The 21,276-nt window shown below is 45.8% G+C and overlaps 1 protein-coding gene across 2 annotated transcripts in view; it reads left to right on the forward strand.

Annotated features, from left to right (window-relative positions):
- CFAP52 (cilia and flagella associated protein 52) overlaps positions 1-20,162 on the forward strand; it is a 33,438-nt gene extending 13,276 nt beyond the window's left edge. For both annotated transcript variants that reach the window (XM_024748464.1, XM_024748465.1), the window contains 8 exons: positions 3,269-3,369; positions 4,907-5,077; positions 9,329-9,477; positions 12,542-12,687; positions 15,292-15,443; positions 15,893-15,995; positions 18,946-19,057; positions 19,987-20,162. In XM_024748464.1, coding sequence (XP_024604232.1) covers positions 3,269-3,369; positions 4,907-5,077; positions 9,329-9,477; positions 12,542-12,687; positions 15,292-15,443; positions 15,893-15,995; positions 18,946-19,057; positions 19,987-20,162 — 1,110 coding nt within the window. The remainder of the gene's footprint in view (positions 1-3,268; positions 3,370-4,906; positions 5,078-9,328; positions 9,478-12,541; positions 12,688-15,291; positions 15,444-15,892; positions 15,996-18,945; positions 19,058-19,986) is intronic.
- The last annotated feature ends 1,114 nt before the right edge of the window (positions 20,163-21,276 follow it).

Below are 21,276 nucleotides of genomic sequence, written 5' to 3' on the forward strand. Positions count from 1 at the left end.
GAAAAAATGACAAGTCTGTGATGGACCCAATGTCACACCTAAATCTGCAAGGTTAAGTTGATTAGTTCGCTCAAGCCCTCCTCCCTGGTTTATATTCAGGGCAGAGGTGTTCCTTCGTGTCCTCAATTAGGGATCAGAATCACACCTTTTTTCCCCTCATCTTCAAAGCTCAGGGCCTGTGGCTTTGTAAGCACGTTGGTTCCAGCATTTGGGCAGCCTAGTTGCCATGTGTGAGAGACGTGCTCTTTCATTTACAAGACTACATATCATTTTATTTTCTGATCGAATAACCAGATCTTAGATTTTAGCCTCAGCTGACATTTGAAGTCATGAGCAAGACGTAGAAATTGTTCATTGTTTATATTTGCAGAATTCCTAACAATTCAGGTTAAAAGTCCAGTGAGAGATTTTGATATTTAAACCAAAATAAAAAGCCTACAATCAAAGGGTAATTGGACAGAATAAGTGCTGTTATTTCCAGTGTCCCGGAAAGTTACAAGGGCTGTTTCTACTAAACTTTGAATTTGAAAGCTGCCAGGTTCTGCACCTGCCTATCTCATGTCTGGTAATAGAACAGATGGTTCTAACTAAGCTTAGATGCATTTCCACTTAGCCAATAGTCCCAAGAAGCTTTGCAATATTGCACCATGTTCCTGGGAAGACGTTAGAGTTTTCTTAATCACATAACTGTTTACTATTCCAGCTTTTAAGGAGGTGCATAAGAATGAGAGAAAGCTCTAGTATAGGTAGAGAAGAGTCTAGAAATAACCCCACAGGAGATCAAGGTACAGTCCAAGCCAGTGTTTTTCAAATTATTTTTAGGAGGGGGATTCCAATATATTCAACAGATGAAAGCAAAGCAGATCAGGTTAAAGGAGGGACAGGCTGAGAGCCCTGCCAGTTCTGACTCCTGAGATACCTCCAAAGGGCTCCATAAAACGCTATGGGAGGGGCTTCCCTGGTGGCGCAGTGGTTGAGAGTCCGCCTGCCGATGCAGGGGACACGGTATTCGTGCCCCGGTCCGGGAAGATCCCACATGCCACGGAGTGGCTGGGCCCGTGAGCCATGGCCGCCGCGCCTGCGCGCCCGGAGCCTGTGCCCCGCAACGGGAGAGGCCACAACAGTGAGAGGCCCGCGTACCACAAAAAACACTATGTGAAAATTCTGATCTGGCTATTTTTGCCTCCCCACCACCTGGGATGTAAGTGCCTCTCCAGAAAAGATGCTGACTGTCTTAGTGTTCCTCAAACCTGTGGCACTTAAGTCTCCTACGGATGCTTTAATACCTAATTCAGGTCCAATGGTAAATTCCATAAAGCGATGTTTCCAAGATGCCTTTTACACAAGCGGAAAGAAAAGAATTCTTTTAGGACAAAGGGATAGGAGGTATCACTGAAGACATTTGGTTTGAATATTGAGTAATCTCGGGCAGTTACCCATTTTGAAACTCTACCGAAATGTTTGCTCTCTGTGTTGTAAGTCAATTATACTTCAATAAAAAACAGAAGACTAAACACAAACGAACAAAAAAATGTTTGCTCTATGGTTAGAGAGAGAAAGAATTGGAATGGTTTCAAATGGACAGGCAGCACTATTAGGCATACAGCACTGAAATGAAGACGATGATGATAATAATTTAAACAACAGTACATACTCAGTAAATGTTGAGGGGTCAGACATGGAGCATAGCACCTTTCTTATACTTTCATTGGATCCTCAGTGCAATCTGATGAGATATAGGTACCACTGCAACCGTGCTTTACAGATGAGGAAAACTAAAGCACGTGCCATTTCAGATCTCATGGCTAACAAGTAGTAGAACTGCTATTGGAAGCCCGGCAGACTGGCTCCAGAACCTGTGTGCTTGAACAATATCATCTGTAGTTGCAAAAAAGTTTATTTAGAAATTACACGTATGTAACTTTGAAGCTCTGTGAAACTCTATCCCTTGCTTCCCTAAGTCCCCGAACAAATGCTAAAAATATTTAGCATTCAGGGTTGTCTCCTCATGGGCCAGGGTTTCATCCCATGGTCCTGTTCCAGCACTTTTGGAGCTGGGGGTGGGATGCAGGAGAGGGCAGCATGCAATTCTGGTTCATGCCTTCATATTCCTGAGCCTTGGTTTCCCTTCTCAAGCGTCATGGAATGCCTGTTGAGCCAGAACAGGCAAAATTCAATTTGAAGTAACTTGAAGGGACATAATCTTTGTTTTATAATATCCAAACCTCATTAAGACACAAACCTCTCAAGTCACTAGCTCAGTATAATATTGAGTGTTTTAAAATTAAATACTGGGGGACTTCCCTGATGGTCCAGTGGTTAGGACTCCACGCTTCCACTGCAGGGGGCACGGGTTCGATCCCTGGTCGGGGAACTAAGATCCTGCGTGCTGCGTGGCTTGGCCAAAAAAACAAACAAACAAACAAAAAAAAAAATTAAAAAAAGAAGATATGGGTCGTGCACATTTTCAGATTAGAACTTCACAGAGGATGATACAAAATGACCATCGTACATCCCCAGACTTTGAAGATGGCTTTGACTTTAAATATGTTTCCTATTACTGGTAAGATTACAGACTGAATGCTTTAGTTCAGAAAATACAATCACCAAACAATAAGGGGTCTCCTGTGCTTTCTTTGGATTTCAAGTACAGTCTCTTTGCATTCTAAGGGTTAAGTTCTGGTGAAAACGGTGGCACCTGAGGAACTGATGTTGCCGGGGTCGTGCTTACGTCTCTGCGCTAACTGCATTTGGGTGGATGTAAAGTGTTCATTTTTAATATATTCAGAATGCACAGGTGGTTTTAAAGGCAAGAAGCTTGGTGCAGCGTGTTTGCTCCTTGCAGGACCAGGAGGGCTACTTCCTGGCACACGAGCTTGTTGTTGGCACTGAGGTGTCTTAGCCAGCCTGGGGGTACATCACAGGCAACACCTTCCTTAGCTTCATCCAGGGCAGCATCAGCGTGGCCCTGGCCATGCCCATTGTGTCAGGTCACGCGTAGATTCTTTTTTTTTTTTGCGGTAGAGCTCACCGCTGTGGCCTCTCCCGTTGCGGAGCACAGGCTCCGGATGCGCAGGCACAGCGGCCATGGCTCACGGGCCCAGCTGCCCCGCAGCAGGTGGGATCCTCCCGGACCAGGGCTCGAAGCCGTGTCCCCTGCATCGGCAGGCAGACTCCCAACCACTGCGCCACCAGGGAAGCCCATCATGCATAGATTCTTAATGATGAAACCGTTTGGCCTTTTTCTTAATGCTCTTCCTCCCCCTAGGGAGTGTCAGCTATCAGGTGCCTGAAGACGGGGGGTTTATTGGTGGGCTCTGGAGCCGGATTGCTGGTCTTCTGTAAAAGCCCCAGCTACAAACCCATCAAGTAAGTTCCAGACTCCACAGGGTTTGGATGGGGAGAGACCCTCTAGAGGGAGGTTTGCTTAAAGCCGGGAACTAAGTGATACTGGCAAAGTGATATTTGGTTAAAGAATCTCATCTTAGAGGCAGGAGAGATGGGGATATATGTATATGTATAGCTGATTCACTTTGTTATAAAGCAGAAACGAACACGCCATTGTAAAGCAATTATACTCCAATAAAGATGTTAAAAAAAAAAGAAAGAAAGAAAATAAATAAAGAAAAAATAAGTTGTGTCTTTGCCCTCCCAGAACTTACAGTCTGGTTTGGGGATAAGGTAGACAAACATTAAAAAGTCACTATAATATGAGATGATATATAAACACAATCTCATGGTCCCGATAAAGTAAAATATATAATGAATGTTGCAGAGAAGATTACAGAGGGAGTGATCTTGTTGGGATGGAAAGACACATCCCAGAGGAGCAGAGGCAGCTCTTGAACTTAGCTTCAACAGAAGCCAGATACCCCTAGACACGCTCCACGTGGCCTCTGAGCTCTATGTATATGGATATACGTTGGAGAAACGAGTATCACCTGTTTTCATGCAGATGAATCTGTATTGAGCGCTGCTATGTGCCAGGCACTATCTTAGGTGCTTGGGAAATCAATGAATAAAGCAAAGAAAAAAGAAGGAAAAAAACCATCCCTACCCTCATGGAGTCTACGTTCCAGCAGGAGGGAGATGACAATAAATAATAAACAAAATAAACAAGTAAAGTACATGGTATTAGAGAGTGATGAGTACCATGGGGATAAATGAGTAGCTTGTGGAGAAGGGGGGTTAGGTTTTGAAGCAGACGGGACAGGTTGCAACTTTAAATTCAGTGCTCAGTGTAGGTCTTATGGAGAATATATTGGGACCAGTTTTGTGTTTGTATGAAGGAGAATAAAAAAAGGGGGAGGCAACTTCAGAGCAGTGTTGGGTAGACTCTGGATCCATGAAGTGAGTATAGGAAATTAACCCTTTCATTTTTTAACCCCTTGTTTTTAATACACAAATGGACCCATTGTAATGAAGATAATTAGACTCAAAGTAATTATTACAGGGTCGGTGCTGTAAATGTCTCCAGGATAACCTTGTGTGCCAGCAAGGCTCAAATTGGATACTGTGATTTCCTTCTCCTTGGGTTTGTAGATTGAGGAAGCAGCCCTCAGGAGAGGTCATGGAGGTTAGAAAGGGAACTCGGATGCTTGTACAGACAGCTGGGGGTCAGAGGTCCTGGCCTTGCCCCTGTAGCCCTGGGAACACTAGCACCCTGTATTCTTTGCAGCCCAGATGCCAAGGGTCAGTGTTTCTCAGCTGCCCTGTATGGGCTCATGTGGGGTTACCTCCGTTATCTCCAGCTGCAACCCTGTACCCCTGCCTTTCCAACTATGCCACCTCCTCAAAGGCATGTCCCAGGTCACACACCTGATATGTGTCCTCTGTAATGCTTCGGACAGTTAATAAATACTCACCGATTGAGGAAATCTGCTTCTCCTTTTGCTTCTCCTTAAAGGAAAATCCAGTTACAAGGTGGCATCACTTCTATCACACTTCGAGGGGAAGGACACCAGTTCTTTGTAGGAACAGAAGAGTCACACATTTATCGTGTCAACTTCACAGATTTCAAAGAGACTCTCATTATAACTTGTCACTTTGAAGCTGTTGAGGACATCGTCTTTCCATTGTAAGTAGAAGACAGTAAAAATGATAATGTGGAGATTTGGTGCTGTGTGTAAGGACATGTAACTTTATTAATATACTTTCAATACCAACTAACATAATCCATCATGATAAGTCATAATAAATTATTTTTTCTCCTGAAATTTTTCTATTGTAGCGAATTATTTTAATAGGCTTTCTATTGCCTTTACCAAGCAGCTACCTTCATTTCATAATTCAAATTTGGGCCTCTTTAGAATGTTGGCTTTTCTAATAAATCCATCATGGAAATGGTGAACAGACTGGCCAAACTTTCCTATGTTTTCCCACTGCTGTCTGGAGAAAAGCTTAGTAGTGCCTTTTTTCAAACATCTTTCGAGTCATTTATTTGCACCTCTTGGGTCTTCCAGATTTGGCATGCTCGATGGCAGTGGTCATAAGATTGAGTTCTTCTGGATCTCGTTGCTGTATATCTTGGTAAATCCCTCACAAACCCAGTGAAACAAATAACCATCAGCGGTTTTAATATCAAAAAGAGCTACAGTCAGAGTTTGCCATTATTTGAATTTGAGACCTCTTTTGTCTTTGGTGAGATTTGTTCCATGAGGTTGGTCACAGTTTTTGCTCTGAACTTCCTCGGTGTTTCACTTGAATTTACAAAACTCGAAGTCATTGTTCTATAGGTAGCAAGACTCTCTTTGAAAACTTGATCCTTAAGATCACAAAATGTAGTTTTGGTTCCATGAGTCTTTGTGATTAGGTTCTCCCAAATATTTCTATTAGTGAAAATAGCTGGTGCCTCCCATTAGGTGAATCTTTATTTGAAAACTGGTCATTTCCTTTCTGTATCACTTTTCCTCTCTTTTTCTAAGGAGCTTGGTAGAATCAATCTGTAAAATTATTTGGTCCTTTAGTAAGGACCTTTAGTAAGGGTAAGTTTTTAAATACCTTTTCAATTTCTTATGGAGTCTTTATTTAGGTTTTGTACATTTTTTCTTTTTTTTTTAACAGCTCTATTGAAATATAAGTTACATATCATAAAGTTCACCCATTAGAGTGTACAGTTCAATGGTTTTTCTAGGGGCATATTTACAGAGTTGTGCAACCATCACCATAATCTAATTTTAGAACATTTTATATCCCCCAAAGAAACACACTAGCAGTCACTTTAAGCCTATAAGGTTCAGCTTTCAGCCTCCCAAACTGAGCACAGTTGATGAATGTACTGTGCTCAGCTAAAGGTAAAAAGGTAAAAAACTCTCTTAAAAAGGTTTAAAAAAAACGCTCAAATCGATCCCATGAGCTCTGTCCTCAAAAACAGAATCTTAAAATTAAAAAAAGAAAGAAAAAAAACAATAGAATTTTTAAAAAGAAAAATAGTATATCCTCTCTGGTCTCTGCCTGCTTTTTCTTCCTTTTGAGGTTCCCCCCTACATGTAGAATTCAGCTGGCACACAGTAATTTGGGCAGTTTTTAAATTTTAATTAATTAATTTTTTGTTGCACCCCACGGCATGTAAGATCTTACTTCCCCAGCCAGGAATCGAACCCACACCCTCTGCGGTGGAAGCGCAGGGTCTCAACCACTGGACCGCCAGGGAAGTCCCTGCATTTCTTTTTTCTTTTTTAATAAATACATTTATTTATTTATGGATTTATGGCTGCGTTGGGTCTTCGTTGCTGCGCGCGGGCTTTCTCTAGCTGCGGAGAGCTACTCTTCGTTGCGGTGCATGGGCTTCTCTTGCGGTGGTTTCTGTTGTTGCGGAGCACGGGCTCTAGGTTCGCGGGTTTCAGTAGCTGTGGCTCGTGGGCTCTAGAGTGCAGGCTCAGCAGTTGTGGTGCACGGGCTTAGTTGCTCCGCCTCATGTGGGATCTTCCCGGACCAGGGCTCGAACCCGTGTCCCCTGCATTGGCAGGCGGATTCTTAACCACTGTGCCACCAGGGAAGCCCCGTCTTCAGGATTTTTGGTTCTTATTGTTGTTCATTTTATCTGGCTTTTATAAACGTTATCTGTGGGAAGTTTGTGTGACCACTTCACTGCTCCAACATCACAAGCGTATGTTTCTGGATATATGCCCAGGAGTAGGATTTTATTTTATTTTATTTTTTTGACTGTGCCATGCAGCTTGTGGGATCTTAGTTCCGTGACCAGGGATTGAACCCGGGCCACGGCAGTGAAAGCTCTGAGTCCTAACCACTGGACCGCCAGGGAACTCCCCAGGAGTGGGATTTTAGGTGGGTGGGAAGGAGCACACATACTTAGTGTACCATCTTGATCCAATCAATTTGGAACTTAATCTCTCAGATCCTAAGCTCAGGACGTTTTTGGACTAGGCTTAATTCCTGAGGAAGTGGACTGTCCATCTCGGGGAGAGAGAATTTGGAAAGTTCTCTAGGTAGATTCATTCCATGATACTTGATTTTCATAGGAGTCCATATGCTTCTTTAAGAGCTCATGTTGGGACTTCCCTGGTGGTACAGTGGTTAAGAATCCACCTGCCAATGCAGGGGACACGGGTTCGAGCCATGGTCCGGAAAGATCCCACATGCCGCGGAGCAACTAAACCTGTGCGCCACAACTACCGAGCCTGCACTCTAGAGCCCACGCGCCACAACTACTGAGCCCTCATGCCTAGAGCCCATGTTCCGCAACAAGAGAAGCCACAGCAATGAGAAGCCCACGCACCGCAACGAAGGGTAGCCCCCGCTCGCCGCAACTAGAGAAAGCCCACGAGCAGCAACGAAGACGCAACACAGCCAAAAATAAATAAATGAATTAGAAAGAAAAAAAAAGAGCTCATGTTCCCCCAAGGAGGAGCTCATTCACTGAAGGCAGTGTCTGACATAAAACATTTCTTATTTCAATAAATATTACCACTCTAACGTCGGCTTGATTTGATCTCTGCTAATCAGAATTGGCAGGAGCAAGGAGCCCCTGCTCTCCTGTTCCAGCACTTGCTGTTTCTTTTTTTAAAAAAAAAAATTATTTATTTATTTTATTTGGCTGTGCCGGGTCTTAGTTGTGGCATGCATGCCGGATCAAGTTCCCTGACCAAGGATCGAACCCAGCCGGGCCCCCTGCATTGGGAGCGTGGAGTCTTAACCTCTGGACCACCAGGAGAGTCCCAGAGCTTGCTGTTTCTAGGTGGTAGTCCAGCATCATAATTTTACCTCTGAGTCCTAAAGCTAAATATGTGGAAATGATCCACTTATTTTTCCATTCATTCCAAAGTGAGTAGATCTTAACCTAAGAGAGAGGGACTCTCTTTTTATGGATGTGCTTTTGCTGATAGGTAGGAATTTCTTGAGAGGTATTTAAATCTAAAAGCCCAGTCTCCACAAGGACTTTAGCTAGAAATGCATACTTTATTTTTCTGGACATGCCCTGTGGCATGTGGGAATTTAGTTCCCCCAGCCAGGGATGGAACCTTGCCCCCTGCAGTGGAAGCGGGGAGTCTTAACCACTGGACCACCAGGGAAGTCCCTAGAAATGCATACTTATAAAGCAGATGGTCTTTATTGTACCCTGGTATGACTCCTTTTTCTCAAATTGGAATAATCTGTAATTTTTTGGACATTTTTCATTATATTTACGAGTTGTCCATTGGGGGGAAAAAACCCAACAGACCAATTACTATGGGTTTTTCTTCCTTGTTCACAATCTCATATTTTCTCATAACTAAACAAAGAAGTATTTTGGGTTGTCTGCAAACATGAATTCTAGAACCCTTGTCGTTTTCTTCTTTGAAATTTTAACAAGATTGTCTCCTTTACAGGAAAAGGTTTGTTTAGTCTCTTTTAATATAAATATTCCACAGATGTATTTCTTCTCATGTGTTACTTGCGATCAACAGGACACTGAAAGACTTTTAAATTGGCATTTTCCTTTTGAGCAACTTTGTCCCAACCCTTCGTAAGAAAAAAGACTATGAAAGATTTTTTTTTTTTTTTTTGGCCACACCGCATGGTTTGCAGGATCTTAGTTCCCCGACCGGGGTTTGAACCCGTGCCCCCTGCAATGGAATTGCAGAGTCCTAACTGCTGGACTGCCAGGGAAGTCCCAAGACTATGAAAGATTGTCCACAGGTGGTTTGAGGGCATCACATGCCACTTTACACAAAAAATCTGTAAGACCCTCAAGCTTGAGATAACAGGTGTCTAAAGGCGTCCTTCCCTCCATCCTCGTGAAGGCCATTTTAGTGTCAGACCGGCACCGGAGAAACACTGTGCATCTCGTATGGCTTCATCCCTTATCCTCTTGGTGGCTTCTTTGCAGTGGCACCGCTGAGCTCTTTGCCACCTGTGCCAAGAAGGACATCCGGGTGTGGCACACGCTGTCCAACAGGGAGCTGCTACGGATCACTGTGCCCAACATGACCTGCCGTGGCATAGATTTCATGAGGGACGGCAAGAGCATCATTTCCGGTAAGGTCGGTGTGCCAGGGTTTGGCTTCGGGCTCCGGCTGTGGCTTCGGTTCTCGTCATTCTTATCCTACCAGGCGCGACATGGGGATGACCTGGAACAGCCTCCCGCTGTCCACTTGCTTCTCATCTAGCCTCTCTTTGGAATTCCCGTCCAGCTGGGATCCCTTCTGAGTTAGGAATTACCAAGCAGCAATCTCTCTTCCCCCACGCTGCTGCATAGAGCATGTTGCTTTCTCTCTAGCAAGGAAATTCAGTGAATCATTTACAAAGTGGATTTGAGGCCTTAGCGAGTCCGGGGCACTTGAGTGAGAACCCTTTTTTTGTTCAAGAGATTAAAAACTACTTAAACTAAGTTATAGCTCCAAGGGAATTTATTTTTAATTCAGTTGATTATGTGATGCCAAAGTTTTTTTGTTTTTTTTTTGCTGTACGCGGGCCTCTCACTGTTGTGGCCTCTCCCATTGCGGAGCACAGGCTCTGGACGCGCAGGCTCGGCGGCCATGGCTCACGGGCGCAGCCGCTCCGCGGCATGTGGGATCTTCCCGGACCGGGGCACGAACCCGTGCCCCCTGCATCGGCAGGCGGACTCTCAACCACTGTGCCACCGGGGAAGCCCAATGCCAAAGTATTTTAACATAAATTGTAGACACCATGATATTCTAAATCAGTATGCATCTCTAAAAATATTTTCCTATAAAATCCTAATTTCTTAATATTGTTTATGTTCAATCCGTATACAGATTTCCCCAGTGGTCAAAAGTGAATTCACTGGTTCACATGAATGAAAAGTCAAGTGGGTCTTTAGGGGCAGCTATTTAAACAGTGATATCAGGAGACTTCCCTGGCAGTCCAGTGGTTAGGACTCTGCGCTTCCACTGCCGGGGGCAGGGGTTTGATCCCTGGCTGGAGAACTAAGATCCCACATGCTGCGACACAGCCCCCCCAAAAAAATAATAATAAATAAAATAAAATAAAACCCATCTCATCCCCTCTTTTCTTGGTTCTGTCTCCTCGTGTTGGAGTCTCCCCTGGGGCGTGTCTTCTCCACAGAGCGGTCACCGGAAGCTCTTGGCTTACATTACACTTAGAACTAACAAACCCCGGGGTCAAGAATCTTGGAGTCCCCATCACCTGCTCTTTTCCTCTAATACCCCACCCCCACTTCCCCCCAATGGCTCCCCCTTCAGAGTATATCCAAGATCCCATCCATCTCATCATCTCCACCCTCGTCTCAGCCACCACCTTCTCTCGCCTAGATTATTCTAGAAGCTTCCTACCAGGACTCCCTGCTCTGCTCTTGCCCATTACTCTTCTCCCCCGATCTGCTCTCAACACAGATGCCAGAAAACTCTTTAAAATGTAAGTCAGATCGTGCCATTTCTAGGGCTCAACGGTCCTTTCCTTTTTGAAAATAAAAGACAGGGCTTCCCTGGTGGCGCAGTGGTTGAGAGTCTGCCTGCCAATGCAGGGGACACGGGTTCGAGCTCTGGTCTGGGAAGATCCCACATGCCGCGGAGCAACTAGGCCCGTGAGCCACAACCCCTGAGCCTGCGCGTCTGGAGCCTGTGCTCCGCAACAAGAGAGGCCGTGACAGTGAGAGGCCCGCGCACCGCGATGAAGAGTGGCCCCCGCTCGCCGCAACTAGAGAAAGCCCTCGCGCAGAGACGAAGACCCAACACAGCCAAAAATAATAAATAAATAAATTAATTAATTAAAAAAAAAAGACAAAGTCCCTGCAATTGCCTGCAAGGTCCCCCCTGACTTCTCTCCCCCCCAGCCCCACCTTCTTACCTCTGACTTTGTCTCTTACTGCTCAGCCCCCCGAGCCATACGTGCTTCTTTGCTCTTCCTATGCTACACATAGGGCCTTTGCTATAGCTGTTCAGTCTGCCTGGAATGTTCTTTCCCCAGAGAGCCCCATGACTCATTTCCTCACCACCTCACCGTCTTGAATCTTGGCTGAAATGGGATCCACCTTGAGCATCCTATTTAAAATTGCTAAGGTCCAGAGCTGATGCTGGAGGTGATGAGGGGCAACCAGCCAGGTGAAAAGCTGGGTGAAGAGCACAGCAGGAAGAGGGAACAGCAAGTGCAAAGGCCCTGAGGTGGGAAATTACTTGGTGTGTTTGAGGGATAGAAAGAGGACCAGTGTGTCTGAAGCTTAGAGGGTAAGGTTGGGGTCAGGGTTGAGGGAGAGTAGTAGTAGAAGAAATTGAAGGGGTAGGGAGGGAGCAGAGACTAGTTACTCTAGAGAATTAAGGAGCTGGTTTTCATTGTAAGTGCAGTGGGGAAAAGCTTTTTGAAAGTTCTTCATCAAGGAGGTGACATGATTTTAAGAAGTTCACCCTGGCCCCTGCATAAATAATTGATTGCAGGAGGGCGAGTCTCAGGCTAGGGAGAAAGCTGTTATAATAATCCAGGAGAGAGGTGCTGGTGGCTTGGACAAAGGTGGTCCCAGGGGAAGGGTTGAGACGTGGCCAGATTTACTGTGTTCAGATTGTAATGCTGATGGGACTTGTGATGGATTGGAGGTTGGGTTGGGTTGGGTGGATGGCACAGAGAGGAATCAAGGATGGCTCTGAAGTTCTTGGCTCGAGCAGCTGGTTGGGTGGTGGCGACTTTTTTGGAGACGGGGAAGATGATGGGAGTGGGAGAAGAAGCGTCAGGTTTAAAGTGGGGGCGAGGGGTGGGAAGGCAACGTTTATTTGCAGGTGTTAAGTTCTGCATCCCAGAGGCATGATCAACCAGCCGCTTGAATGTGCAGGTTGTGTGGCTCATGGGAGAGGTGGGAGCTGGCCTCCCGCTTCTCTCTCCTGGGATGGGGCCCACCTGGAGGCAGGTTCAACTAAGGCAAGTCGCTCATTTCCCTCAGGAGGCGTGGCCAGTTTGGGGAATCAGGGCAAAGGGGGCTAGGATTCCTGGCAGCTGGTGGGAGATCGGCCTCTTCCCTCCATCACCACCACTGCCCCCAGTCCTGTCTCTCACTTATGATTTAAGAGAGCCGCAGTCTGCAGAGACCATGAGTATACTCATCCTGCCTGCCTTTGTTTCCCTTTCGTGCCAGCGTGGGACGACGGTAAGATCCGAGCCTTTGCCCCAGAGACAGGCCGGCTGATGTACGTCATTAACAACGCCCACAGGATTGGAGTGACGGCCATCGCCACCACCAGTGACTGTAAAAGGGTCATCAGCGGCGGTGGGGAAGGGGAGGTATTATTCTCCAAGGCAGAATCTTTTTAAAATAGCCCTTGGTTTAGAGCAACTGCCTCATAGCAGGCCACTAATTTGATTTTTTCACCTGTACTAGGAATCAGGCAGGACCAAATTAAGATTTTTGATGAAACTCTGAAATACCTCATAAATTAAAGTTCTAATAATATAAATACACATATCAATATTTTTGCTCCCAGAAAGGACATTTAGGATACAGACATGAAATCATTCTACAGGGAATTGAGCTAGGAATCCAAGTTGGTGTTTTGCCAGAGTTTTAGAATACATTTTTTTTTCTCCTTCAAAAACCAGTTATATAAATTGTCTTTATCTTATCTTTTAAAGGAGATGCTATTTTTAGAATTGATTCTTTCATCTACCCAGATGCTTCGACCATCATTTCAAAATTATTACACCCGACCTTTTCGTTCCATCATTTCAAGGAGCCTAAAACATCTTTTTAGGGAGAAGAAAGGTACAGCATCTTCACGTAGCCTTTGGCAGAGTTTGGATCAAACCTGTTAGTGGCTGAATGTTTGGGTTCTGGGGCCACACTGCCTGGGCTCCGATTTCACTTCTGCCACTTCCCAGCTGTGTGACCTAGGGTGTGTTCTTGAACCTCTCTGTGCTTCAGTTTCCTGTAAAAGTAAAGTATAAAGTGAAGATAGCAATACTCCAATTAGTGAGATGTTTTTTTACACTCTTTATTTTGTACGAAGTCTTCAGAATCTGGTGTGCGTTCCACGTTCAGAGCACATCTCCATGTGGACTAAACCGTGCAGATGCTCCACAGACATACTTGTCCTAGACCATCCCCCTGCTCTCTGCCCATTATCACCCTCGCGGCTCTGTTCCCTGCCCTCATGCCTTCAGCCACGCTGTTGCTAACACCCACAACATCCTTACTTGCTCCCTCAGCCTTTGGGGGCATCGACCTTGCTGAGGAGGGTTACAGGAGGGAATCGCACAAAACAGATTCGTCGCCCCCAGCCCTGATCAGCAGTCTTTTCACAATGCCCGCTCCCATTCCCCACAGCTACTCCAGACCTTTTCTTCCAAGAACATAGTCTTCAAGGTCTTTGTAAGTACTAGAGACCAGGGCTGCTGGTCCGCAGGGGTGCACCGGTCTGAATCCCGGGGTTGCTAAGGTACTCTTAAGTATTTTATTTCCACTTTCATTGGCCGTTACCTGAGTTTATACCCAAACCTCCCTGCCATCCCCCAGCTAATGGCCGGCACATCCAAGGCTCCAGTCCTGTGCTGTTTGGCTGGTGCCCACACCACACTGGCTAGAACATCTGCATCTCACCCTGGCTAGAGAGCCACTGCCTGCCTCCATACATTCAAGATTGTGGATCTGTTTGTTTTCTCTGGCAATAGTCATCACCCTGTCCCATGTCAAGACATACTGAGTGGGCTTCCCTGGTGGCGCAGTGGTTGAGAGTCCGCCTGCCGATGCAGGGGACACGGATTCGTGCCCCGGTCCGGGAAGATCCCACGTGCCGCGGAGCGGCTGGGCCCGTGAGCCACGGCCGCTGAGCCTGCGCGTCCGGAGCCTGTGCTCCGCAACAGGAGAGGCCACAACAGTGAGAGGCCCGCGTACCGTAAAAAAAAAAAAAAAAAAAAGACATACTGAGTTATTTGAACAGCATAGCAAGGAAGATGGCCCGGCTCATTTGGGATAACCTCACGCTTCCTCATCTTCTTGACTAAGAAAGTGTCTTTGCATGTTTTTCTTACTTCATTTAAGGTTATTTCCCTCTTGTCCGGTGCAAATAAGTTAGTCTGTTATCACTGATCCCAACACTAGTTTTCAGTTTAGTGTTCAACTAGACTATGGCTCCTTTGTAGTCTTATATCACTTACACAAAATAATTTCTGCTCTTCTTATGTTTTAGAAGTCCAACACGTTCATTATAAGAAGCGTCTGACTACACTATTATGTTCTCTAGTATAGTTGTGACAGAGCGTTTATCCGTTACAGGACCTGCTGGTAGAACCGAATAACTTTCCTTTCTACTTACCCTTTTTATTACAGCTGGGGCATCATTTTGAAATGTTGTGTGTAGGTAGTTGTATCACCTCTGCATTTCATTTCAAGATAGCAAAGGGATATTAGACAATATTTGTTACTGAAAGTTGGGTGTTGGCTTCCGTGGAGTTGAGAACCACTGATTTTAGATGATTGAGACAGCAGCTGATGGGAAAGTTTAAATATGGCTCTGGGTACCCAAGAGATTCCCTGATGGAGGCAGGACTTTGAGAGCAGTGCTCAGCAGAAACGAGCAGACATGTTGTTTCACTCGGTTTAGCAGCAGCCCCTGCATTACTGGTTTTAGCAGCGGGTGTCTGATATATTTCTCAGCCCTAAAGTAAAAACAGGTGAAGGCTCCCTGGTAGGGCATCTCCCTGGCTCCGTGGAAGAATATTCCCGCCCTGCAACTTGGCATCCCTACCTCACTCAACTGAGATGAGGACAGGGAATTAGAAAAAGCAAGTCAGCCCAGGAGATGAGAAAGCTCTTGGAATCGTTTACTTTTTTTTAACCCCCTTCAAAAATTCCCAAGCTGGAATTGAGAGCCTGTGCTTTGTGGCTTCCAGGTGAGGGTGTGGCAAATAGGCCACCAGACCCAGAAGCTGGAGGAGGCCCTGAAGGAGCACAAGTCCTCCGTGTCCTGTATCAGGGTGAAGAAGAGCAACGAGGAGTGCGTCACGGCCAGCACGGACGGCACCTGCATCATATGGGACCTCGTGTAGGTACCAGTGATGGGGAGGACCAAGTGATGCAGAACTCAATCCCAGCATTTTATTGAACTCAAGGGAAGACTCAAACAAAGGGTAGAGGGCTTCCCCGGTGGCGCAGTGGTTGAGAGTCCGCCTGCCCACGCACGGGACACGGGTTCGAGCCCTGGCCCGGGAAGATCCCACATGCTGCGGAGCAACTAAGCCCATGAGCCACAACTACTGAGCCTGCGCTCTAGAGCCCGTGAGCCACAGCTACTGAAGCCCGTGCGCCTAGAGCCCGTGCTCCACAAAAAGAGAAGCCCCCGCCATGAGAAGCCCACGCACCGCAAAGAAGAGTAGACCCCACTCACTGCAACTAGAGAAAAGCCCGCGTGCAGCAACGAAGACCCAATGCAGCCAAGTAAAGTTTCTCAGGAAGAGAAAGTCACGTTTCACAGCTCTGGAATCTATTTTCCAGGCGTCTTAGGAGGAATCAGATGATCCTGGCTAACACCTTATTCCAGTGTGTTTGTTACCACCCTGAAGAGTTCCAGATCATCACCAGCGGGACAGACAGAAAGGTAAGAGTCAAGGTCTTTCTGGTACGAGAGAAGAGCAGTGACGCCTTGTGGCTGAGGGTACAGGCTCTGGAGTCAGGCCATGCCAGTTCAAACCATGGGTTTGCTGGTGATCCGCCGTGTCAGTTTGGAAATGCTACGTAACGTTTTGGGGTGCCTTTGCTTCCTTTTCTGCAAAATGGAAGTGATGACACCACTGACCTCATGCAGTTGCTGTGGGGATTAAAGTCATGATTGAATATGATGCTAAAAGCAGGGGGCCTGGCACAGAGCGGACACTCAGTAAGTACTGGTTTTGATTATGAGGACATTTCTAAGGCTGGAAGTGTCGTGCCCAAGGGAGCTGTCACTTTGATTAAATTCAAATTGAATGACAATAGAGCTCATCTCTCATCACCCGACTTCGTCAATATATTAAAAATCTCTTAAGCTAGGGAGTCCATGTCCTTCAGTGAAAATTGGCCATTATTTGGGGGGGGAACATTTCCCCCTTGGAGCAAGCAGGAGGCTTCAGGAGAGAGACACATGGAAGGGCAAGGAAGCTGGGGTGTCTCCCACCCTGCCAGCCACATCGGATCAGCCAGATCTTGGCCTGATTACCTGCACATCCAATTACTGGGTTTGAATACCCCTAATGTAGACTTTGAGATGACTTTGAGATAATTGAAGAAGAGTTTGCATATTTATTGTTTTGCCAGATACAGGCTAAGTTAATGGAGTTAAAAGTATTGAGGGAAAAATACAAAAGGTACCTTCCCTCCCCACCTCCATCCCCCAAATTAGAATCTAGGAGTGGGGTTTTTTCCTGTTTAAGCTTCCCAGGTGATTGGGAACGACTGCCTGAGACACTTTGTCATAAAAACCCAAGGAATGCTTCCTGGTCCAACCGGGATCTGCCCGACACAGACAGAATGTTCTGGGAGGGCGTGAAGAACTGCCTCTGTGTTCCAGTCTCTGTAGGTTGTTAGGTTTCTTTGTGTCTCATCCGCCCAAACTGGCCTATGCCTGCCCATCCCCCAACCTGTGCTTGACTTGTGGTCTAAGTGGGCTTCCTCTTGGCACTGGGGTGGGATGGATATTAGGGAGTTAATCACCGCGTCACTATAAATGCTTTGATGGACGGTTCATATTGTTTCTAAATTAGTGTGATATCTGCCATATTCTAGGTTTCAGCTTTTGAGGCTTGAAACAATCTATTTCCCTCTTATTTGAATTTTGACCAGAATATTCCAACCATAAATCATAAATCTGTCAAACTACTCTAAGTGCTGGGGACATGACAGTGTCCCTGCTGTCATGGAGCTTACCTACCTTCTGTATTAATTTTGGGTGGGAAGGGATGGAATGGGATAGTACACATGTAAATGAGTCCATGAAAGAGCAATGAGTAATAAGTGAACAAGATGATACGAGATGGTGAAAGAGCTAAAAAAAATATAGAACAGGCTATAGGATAATGGCTGGGAGAAGGAAGCTGTTTTAGCAAGGATGGTCAGCGAGGCCTCCTTAAGGAGGTGGCACTTGAGCTGAGGCCTGAGTGCCAGGAGGACCTAGCCATGCTTTGGTCTCAGGGAAGACCATTCCTAGGAGAGGACACTTGGGAAAGCCCAGGGGAGGCTCACTTTGACTTCCCTGGTCAAGGAAGCTGGTCATCAAGCACCAATGACTTACATCGATGGGATTCCTGAGGAACTAGGATTTGGGCATGCTTTCATACTCCTTTATGTTTTTACTATGAAATCAGAACTTTATTGTTAAAGTGACCAAGCATCGATAGAAATTATAAAGCAAAATAAATAAATAAAAAGAAAAGAAAAATTTTAAATAGCATACACCATTTCTAGCTAAGTTCAGAGGAATACAGATTCCTGGCGTAATGACGGGAACACAGGAAGTTGCCATCAACATGAAACAGAGAGAAAGTTCTGGGTGAAATACCCAAGTTCCCACTCCTGATTCCTGGTCAAGGGCTCTATGTTTAGAAAGAAATTTTTTTTTTTGTGGTACGCGGGCCTCTCACCGTTGTGGCCTCTCCCGTTGCGGAGCACAGGCTCCGGATGCGCAGGCTCAGCGGCCATGGCTCACGGGCCCAGCCGCTCCGCGGCACGTGGGATCTTCCCAGACCGGGGCATGAACCCGTGTCCCCCACATCCGCAGGCGGACTCTCAACCACTGCGCCACCAGGGAAGCCCTAGAAAGAAATTTTATTTGTGAATTGGTTGTACATTTACAAAGTTCAAAGTTCAAAAAGCATAAAAGCAGTATATTCAGAGAAAAATCTTCCTTCCTTGAGCCCCTGTCTCCTTTCCACCCCTAACCCAGTTCCTTGGCCCAGGAGGGGGCGGGGGGTGGGGGGTGAGGATGCGGGTGGAATATATGATCAATCTCTGTTTAAACCCAGCCCTGCGGAATGTTCTGTTGCTTTGAGGCAGAAGAGAAGGTTTGGAATAAGGGTGGGGTGAGGAAGAGGGAGGGCCGGCCACGGTGAGAGCTCACTTTTTAAGGCCCAGTCTCCAGAATTTTCCAGAACTGCTCATTCCCCAAGCTGGAGGAAGGAAATGCTTTCCCCTCCTGCCAGGCCTAAAGAAAGCTTCACTTTCCTCCTCTTAAGAGCAGAATTGGGAAAGTGGATGCAGTGGCCGCTTTCTTCTCTCCTTTACAGCTCCCTTCAGGCTCAATCTGCTCCATCTGACCAAAAGTACTCTCTGTCTCAATCCAGTTTACCAGCATATCAACACCTCTTTAAATTGAATGCAAATTTTAAAGCCACTACTAAAAATATTAAAATGATTTCTCCACCCCCTGCTTTAGCCTATTTATAATTTCAGCTGGTGTATCATCCCGGGTATATTTTTGCTGTCTGCTATATAAAGTAGAACCTCCTTTTGTTAGCATGCGTGTGGATGATTTCACTGAGCTGAACCCCGCCTCATGCTTCTTTCTTGAATTCCAGATTGCTTACTGGGAAGTGTTTGATGGGTCAGTAATCAGAGAGTTGGAAGGTTCCTTGTCCGGGGCCATCAACGGCATGGATATCACCGTGGAAGGAGTGCATTTTGTCACAGGTCAGTCCTGGGATAAGAGAAGAAAGCCGAGCCCAGCTTATTTAAATGGGAAGGTGGAACTCCCAGGCGGGAGGCAACTGGAAGTGACCACAAAAGGGTCTAAAGGGCAACGTGGTTAGATTCAGGCCTGAACACTGCAGCCGGTGTGGCTGGCAAAGAAAAATCCAGAAGCCACATTTCAATGAGAGGAAACATTTGCTCACGAGCCTTAGGGGTACAAATATAAACCTAAGCTTCCACTGCGTGCTTTTTCTGTGGTGGGCAGCGATGAAAGAAATGGGCCTTTACACAACATTGTAAACCAATTATACTTCAATTTAAACAAATTAATTAATTAAAAAAGAAAGGAAGAAAGAAATGGGCCTTTACGTGGGCTGGGCTGTCCAGTCTGCCTTGCTCTGCTATTTCCGACTGAAGTCTTAAATGCCAGGCTTTTCGGTCAGCATTTCCAGGGGGCATTTGCCACACAATGTGCCCATTGCAACAGCATCAGTCCCATTTCTTGCAGCCTCTTGGATTCTTCCGGACAGTAACCAGTTAATGTTCCAAATCAATAAGTTTCACACACACATTTATGTAAAGCATGATATAAAATTAGACATGGTATGATCCTAATCACATATTCAGATGTATATCTGTGTAACTTACAGAGAAAAGACCGGAAGGAACTAAACCAAGATGTTACTAGTGGTTCTTTCTGGATGGTGGGATCGAGGGTGATGTCACCTCTTTACCTTTTTTCCCCCCCCAAATTAACTACAACAGATCTAGATTTTTATAATCAAGGAAAAGAGTGTTTATAAAGATAGGTTTTTCTTCCTTTAAATCGGCACATGGGGAATGTATTGAAAACGATCCAGTAATTTAAAATCAGGACTTTCTCTCTGTTCTGTTGCAGCAATGCCATGTAACTGCTTTGTCATTTTCAGGTGGAAATGACCATCTTGTCAAAGTTTGGGATTACAATGAGGGTGAAGTGACTCACGTTGGGGTGGGACACAGCGGCAACATCACCCGCATCCGGATAAGTCCAGGAAATCAGTACATCGTTAGCGTGAGTGCCGATGGGGCCATTTTGAGATGGAAGTACCCATTTCCCTCATGAAACGTTGGAGACCTCCTGGATTCACAGCATTGAATACCGTCCTGTTGGAGGCTGAGCTTAGATAACTCCACAACTAGTCTTGCTTTCTCACACCTGTGTGTCTGTGCTTTGGTCAAAATATTTTATCTACAAGTTTCTCCTTTCCTTTATAGAATGCATTTTACATTCTTGGATTGTATATTAAAACTGAGACGTGTTCAAGAATAATTCATCCAGACTGTAAAGTTTTTTTATTATGAGTAAGCTCCCAGTTGTTGGTTTCCTGTCATAATCTCCCTTCTATGACTCCGCAAAACCCACAGCCCTTCCTCATAATTTGTCCACAGATAACCATTGCTGTTAGTCTCTAAAATTAAGGAAGGTGAATTTACCTTCTTTTTTTGTGGTACGCGGGCCTCTTCTCACTGTTGTGGTCTCTCCCGTTGCGGAGCACAGGCTCTGGACGCGCAGGCTCAGCGGCCATGGCTCACAGGCCCAGCCGCTCTGCGGCATGTGGGATCCTCCCGGACCGGGGCACGAACCCGTGTCCCCTGCATCGGCAGGTGGACTCTCAACCACTGCGCCACCAGGGAAGCCCTGAATTTAACTTCTTAATCCGCATTTCATTGGTCAAGCTGCCTGGGGCAAGACGTGGGTTTGGATCCAGATCTTGGGTAGGGTTTTTGTTTTGTTTGAACTCTCTGATACTCCGTTTTGTAAAGCAAGAATACCTGCTCAAAAAGTGATTGTGAGAATTAAGTGAAATAATGTATTAAAGCGTCGGCAGAGTTCATGACACAGAGTAGAAACTTCAATACGAATTATGGTGCTTTCTCAAAGAAAATGTGTGTTGGGGATCTTGGGGGTAATTATCAAAGGGGAAATTTCATAGATACTTTTCTGGAGTTAACCATAAAATCTTTCTCCTCTGCTTACCATTAGAAGAGCGATGGAATGGACCTTGTATATTGACTGTCCAACCAGGGACGGTGTCCTTTTCCAGGGAGGGTAAATAACGGTATTTCCCAGAAACACTTCAAGTCTCTAATTCACAGGACAGTCTTTTGTTCTGTGCATATTCTTTATCCTTTACCTAATGCTTCCTCCCCCCACCCCACACCTCTCTCAGCCAACA

Source organism: Neophocaena asiaeorientalis, unplaced genomic scaffold (genome assembly GCF_003031525.2).
Source record: "Neophocaena asiaeorientalis asiaeorientalis breed wild unplaced genomic scaffold, Neophocaena_asiaeorientalis_V1.1 scaffold543, whole genome shotgun sequence".
Classification (NCBI taxonomy): Eukaryota; Metazoa; Chordata; class Mammalia; order Artiodactyla; family Phocoenidae; genus Neophocaena; species Neophocaena asiaeorientalis.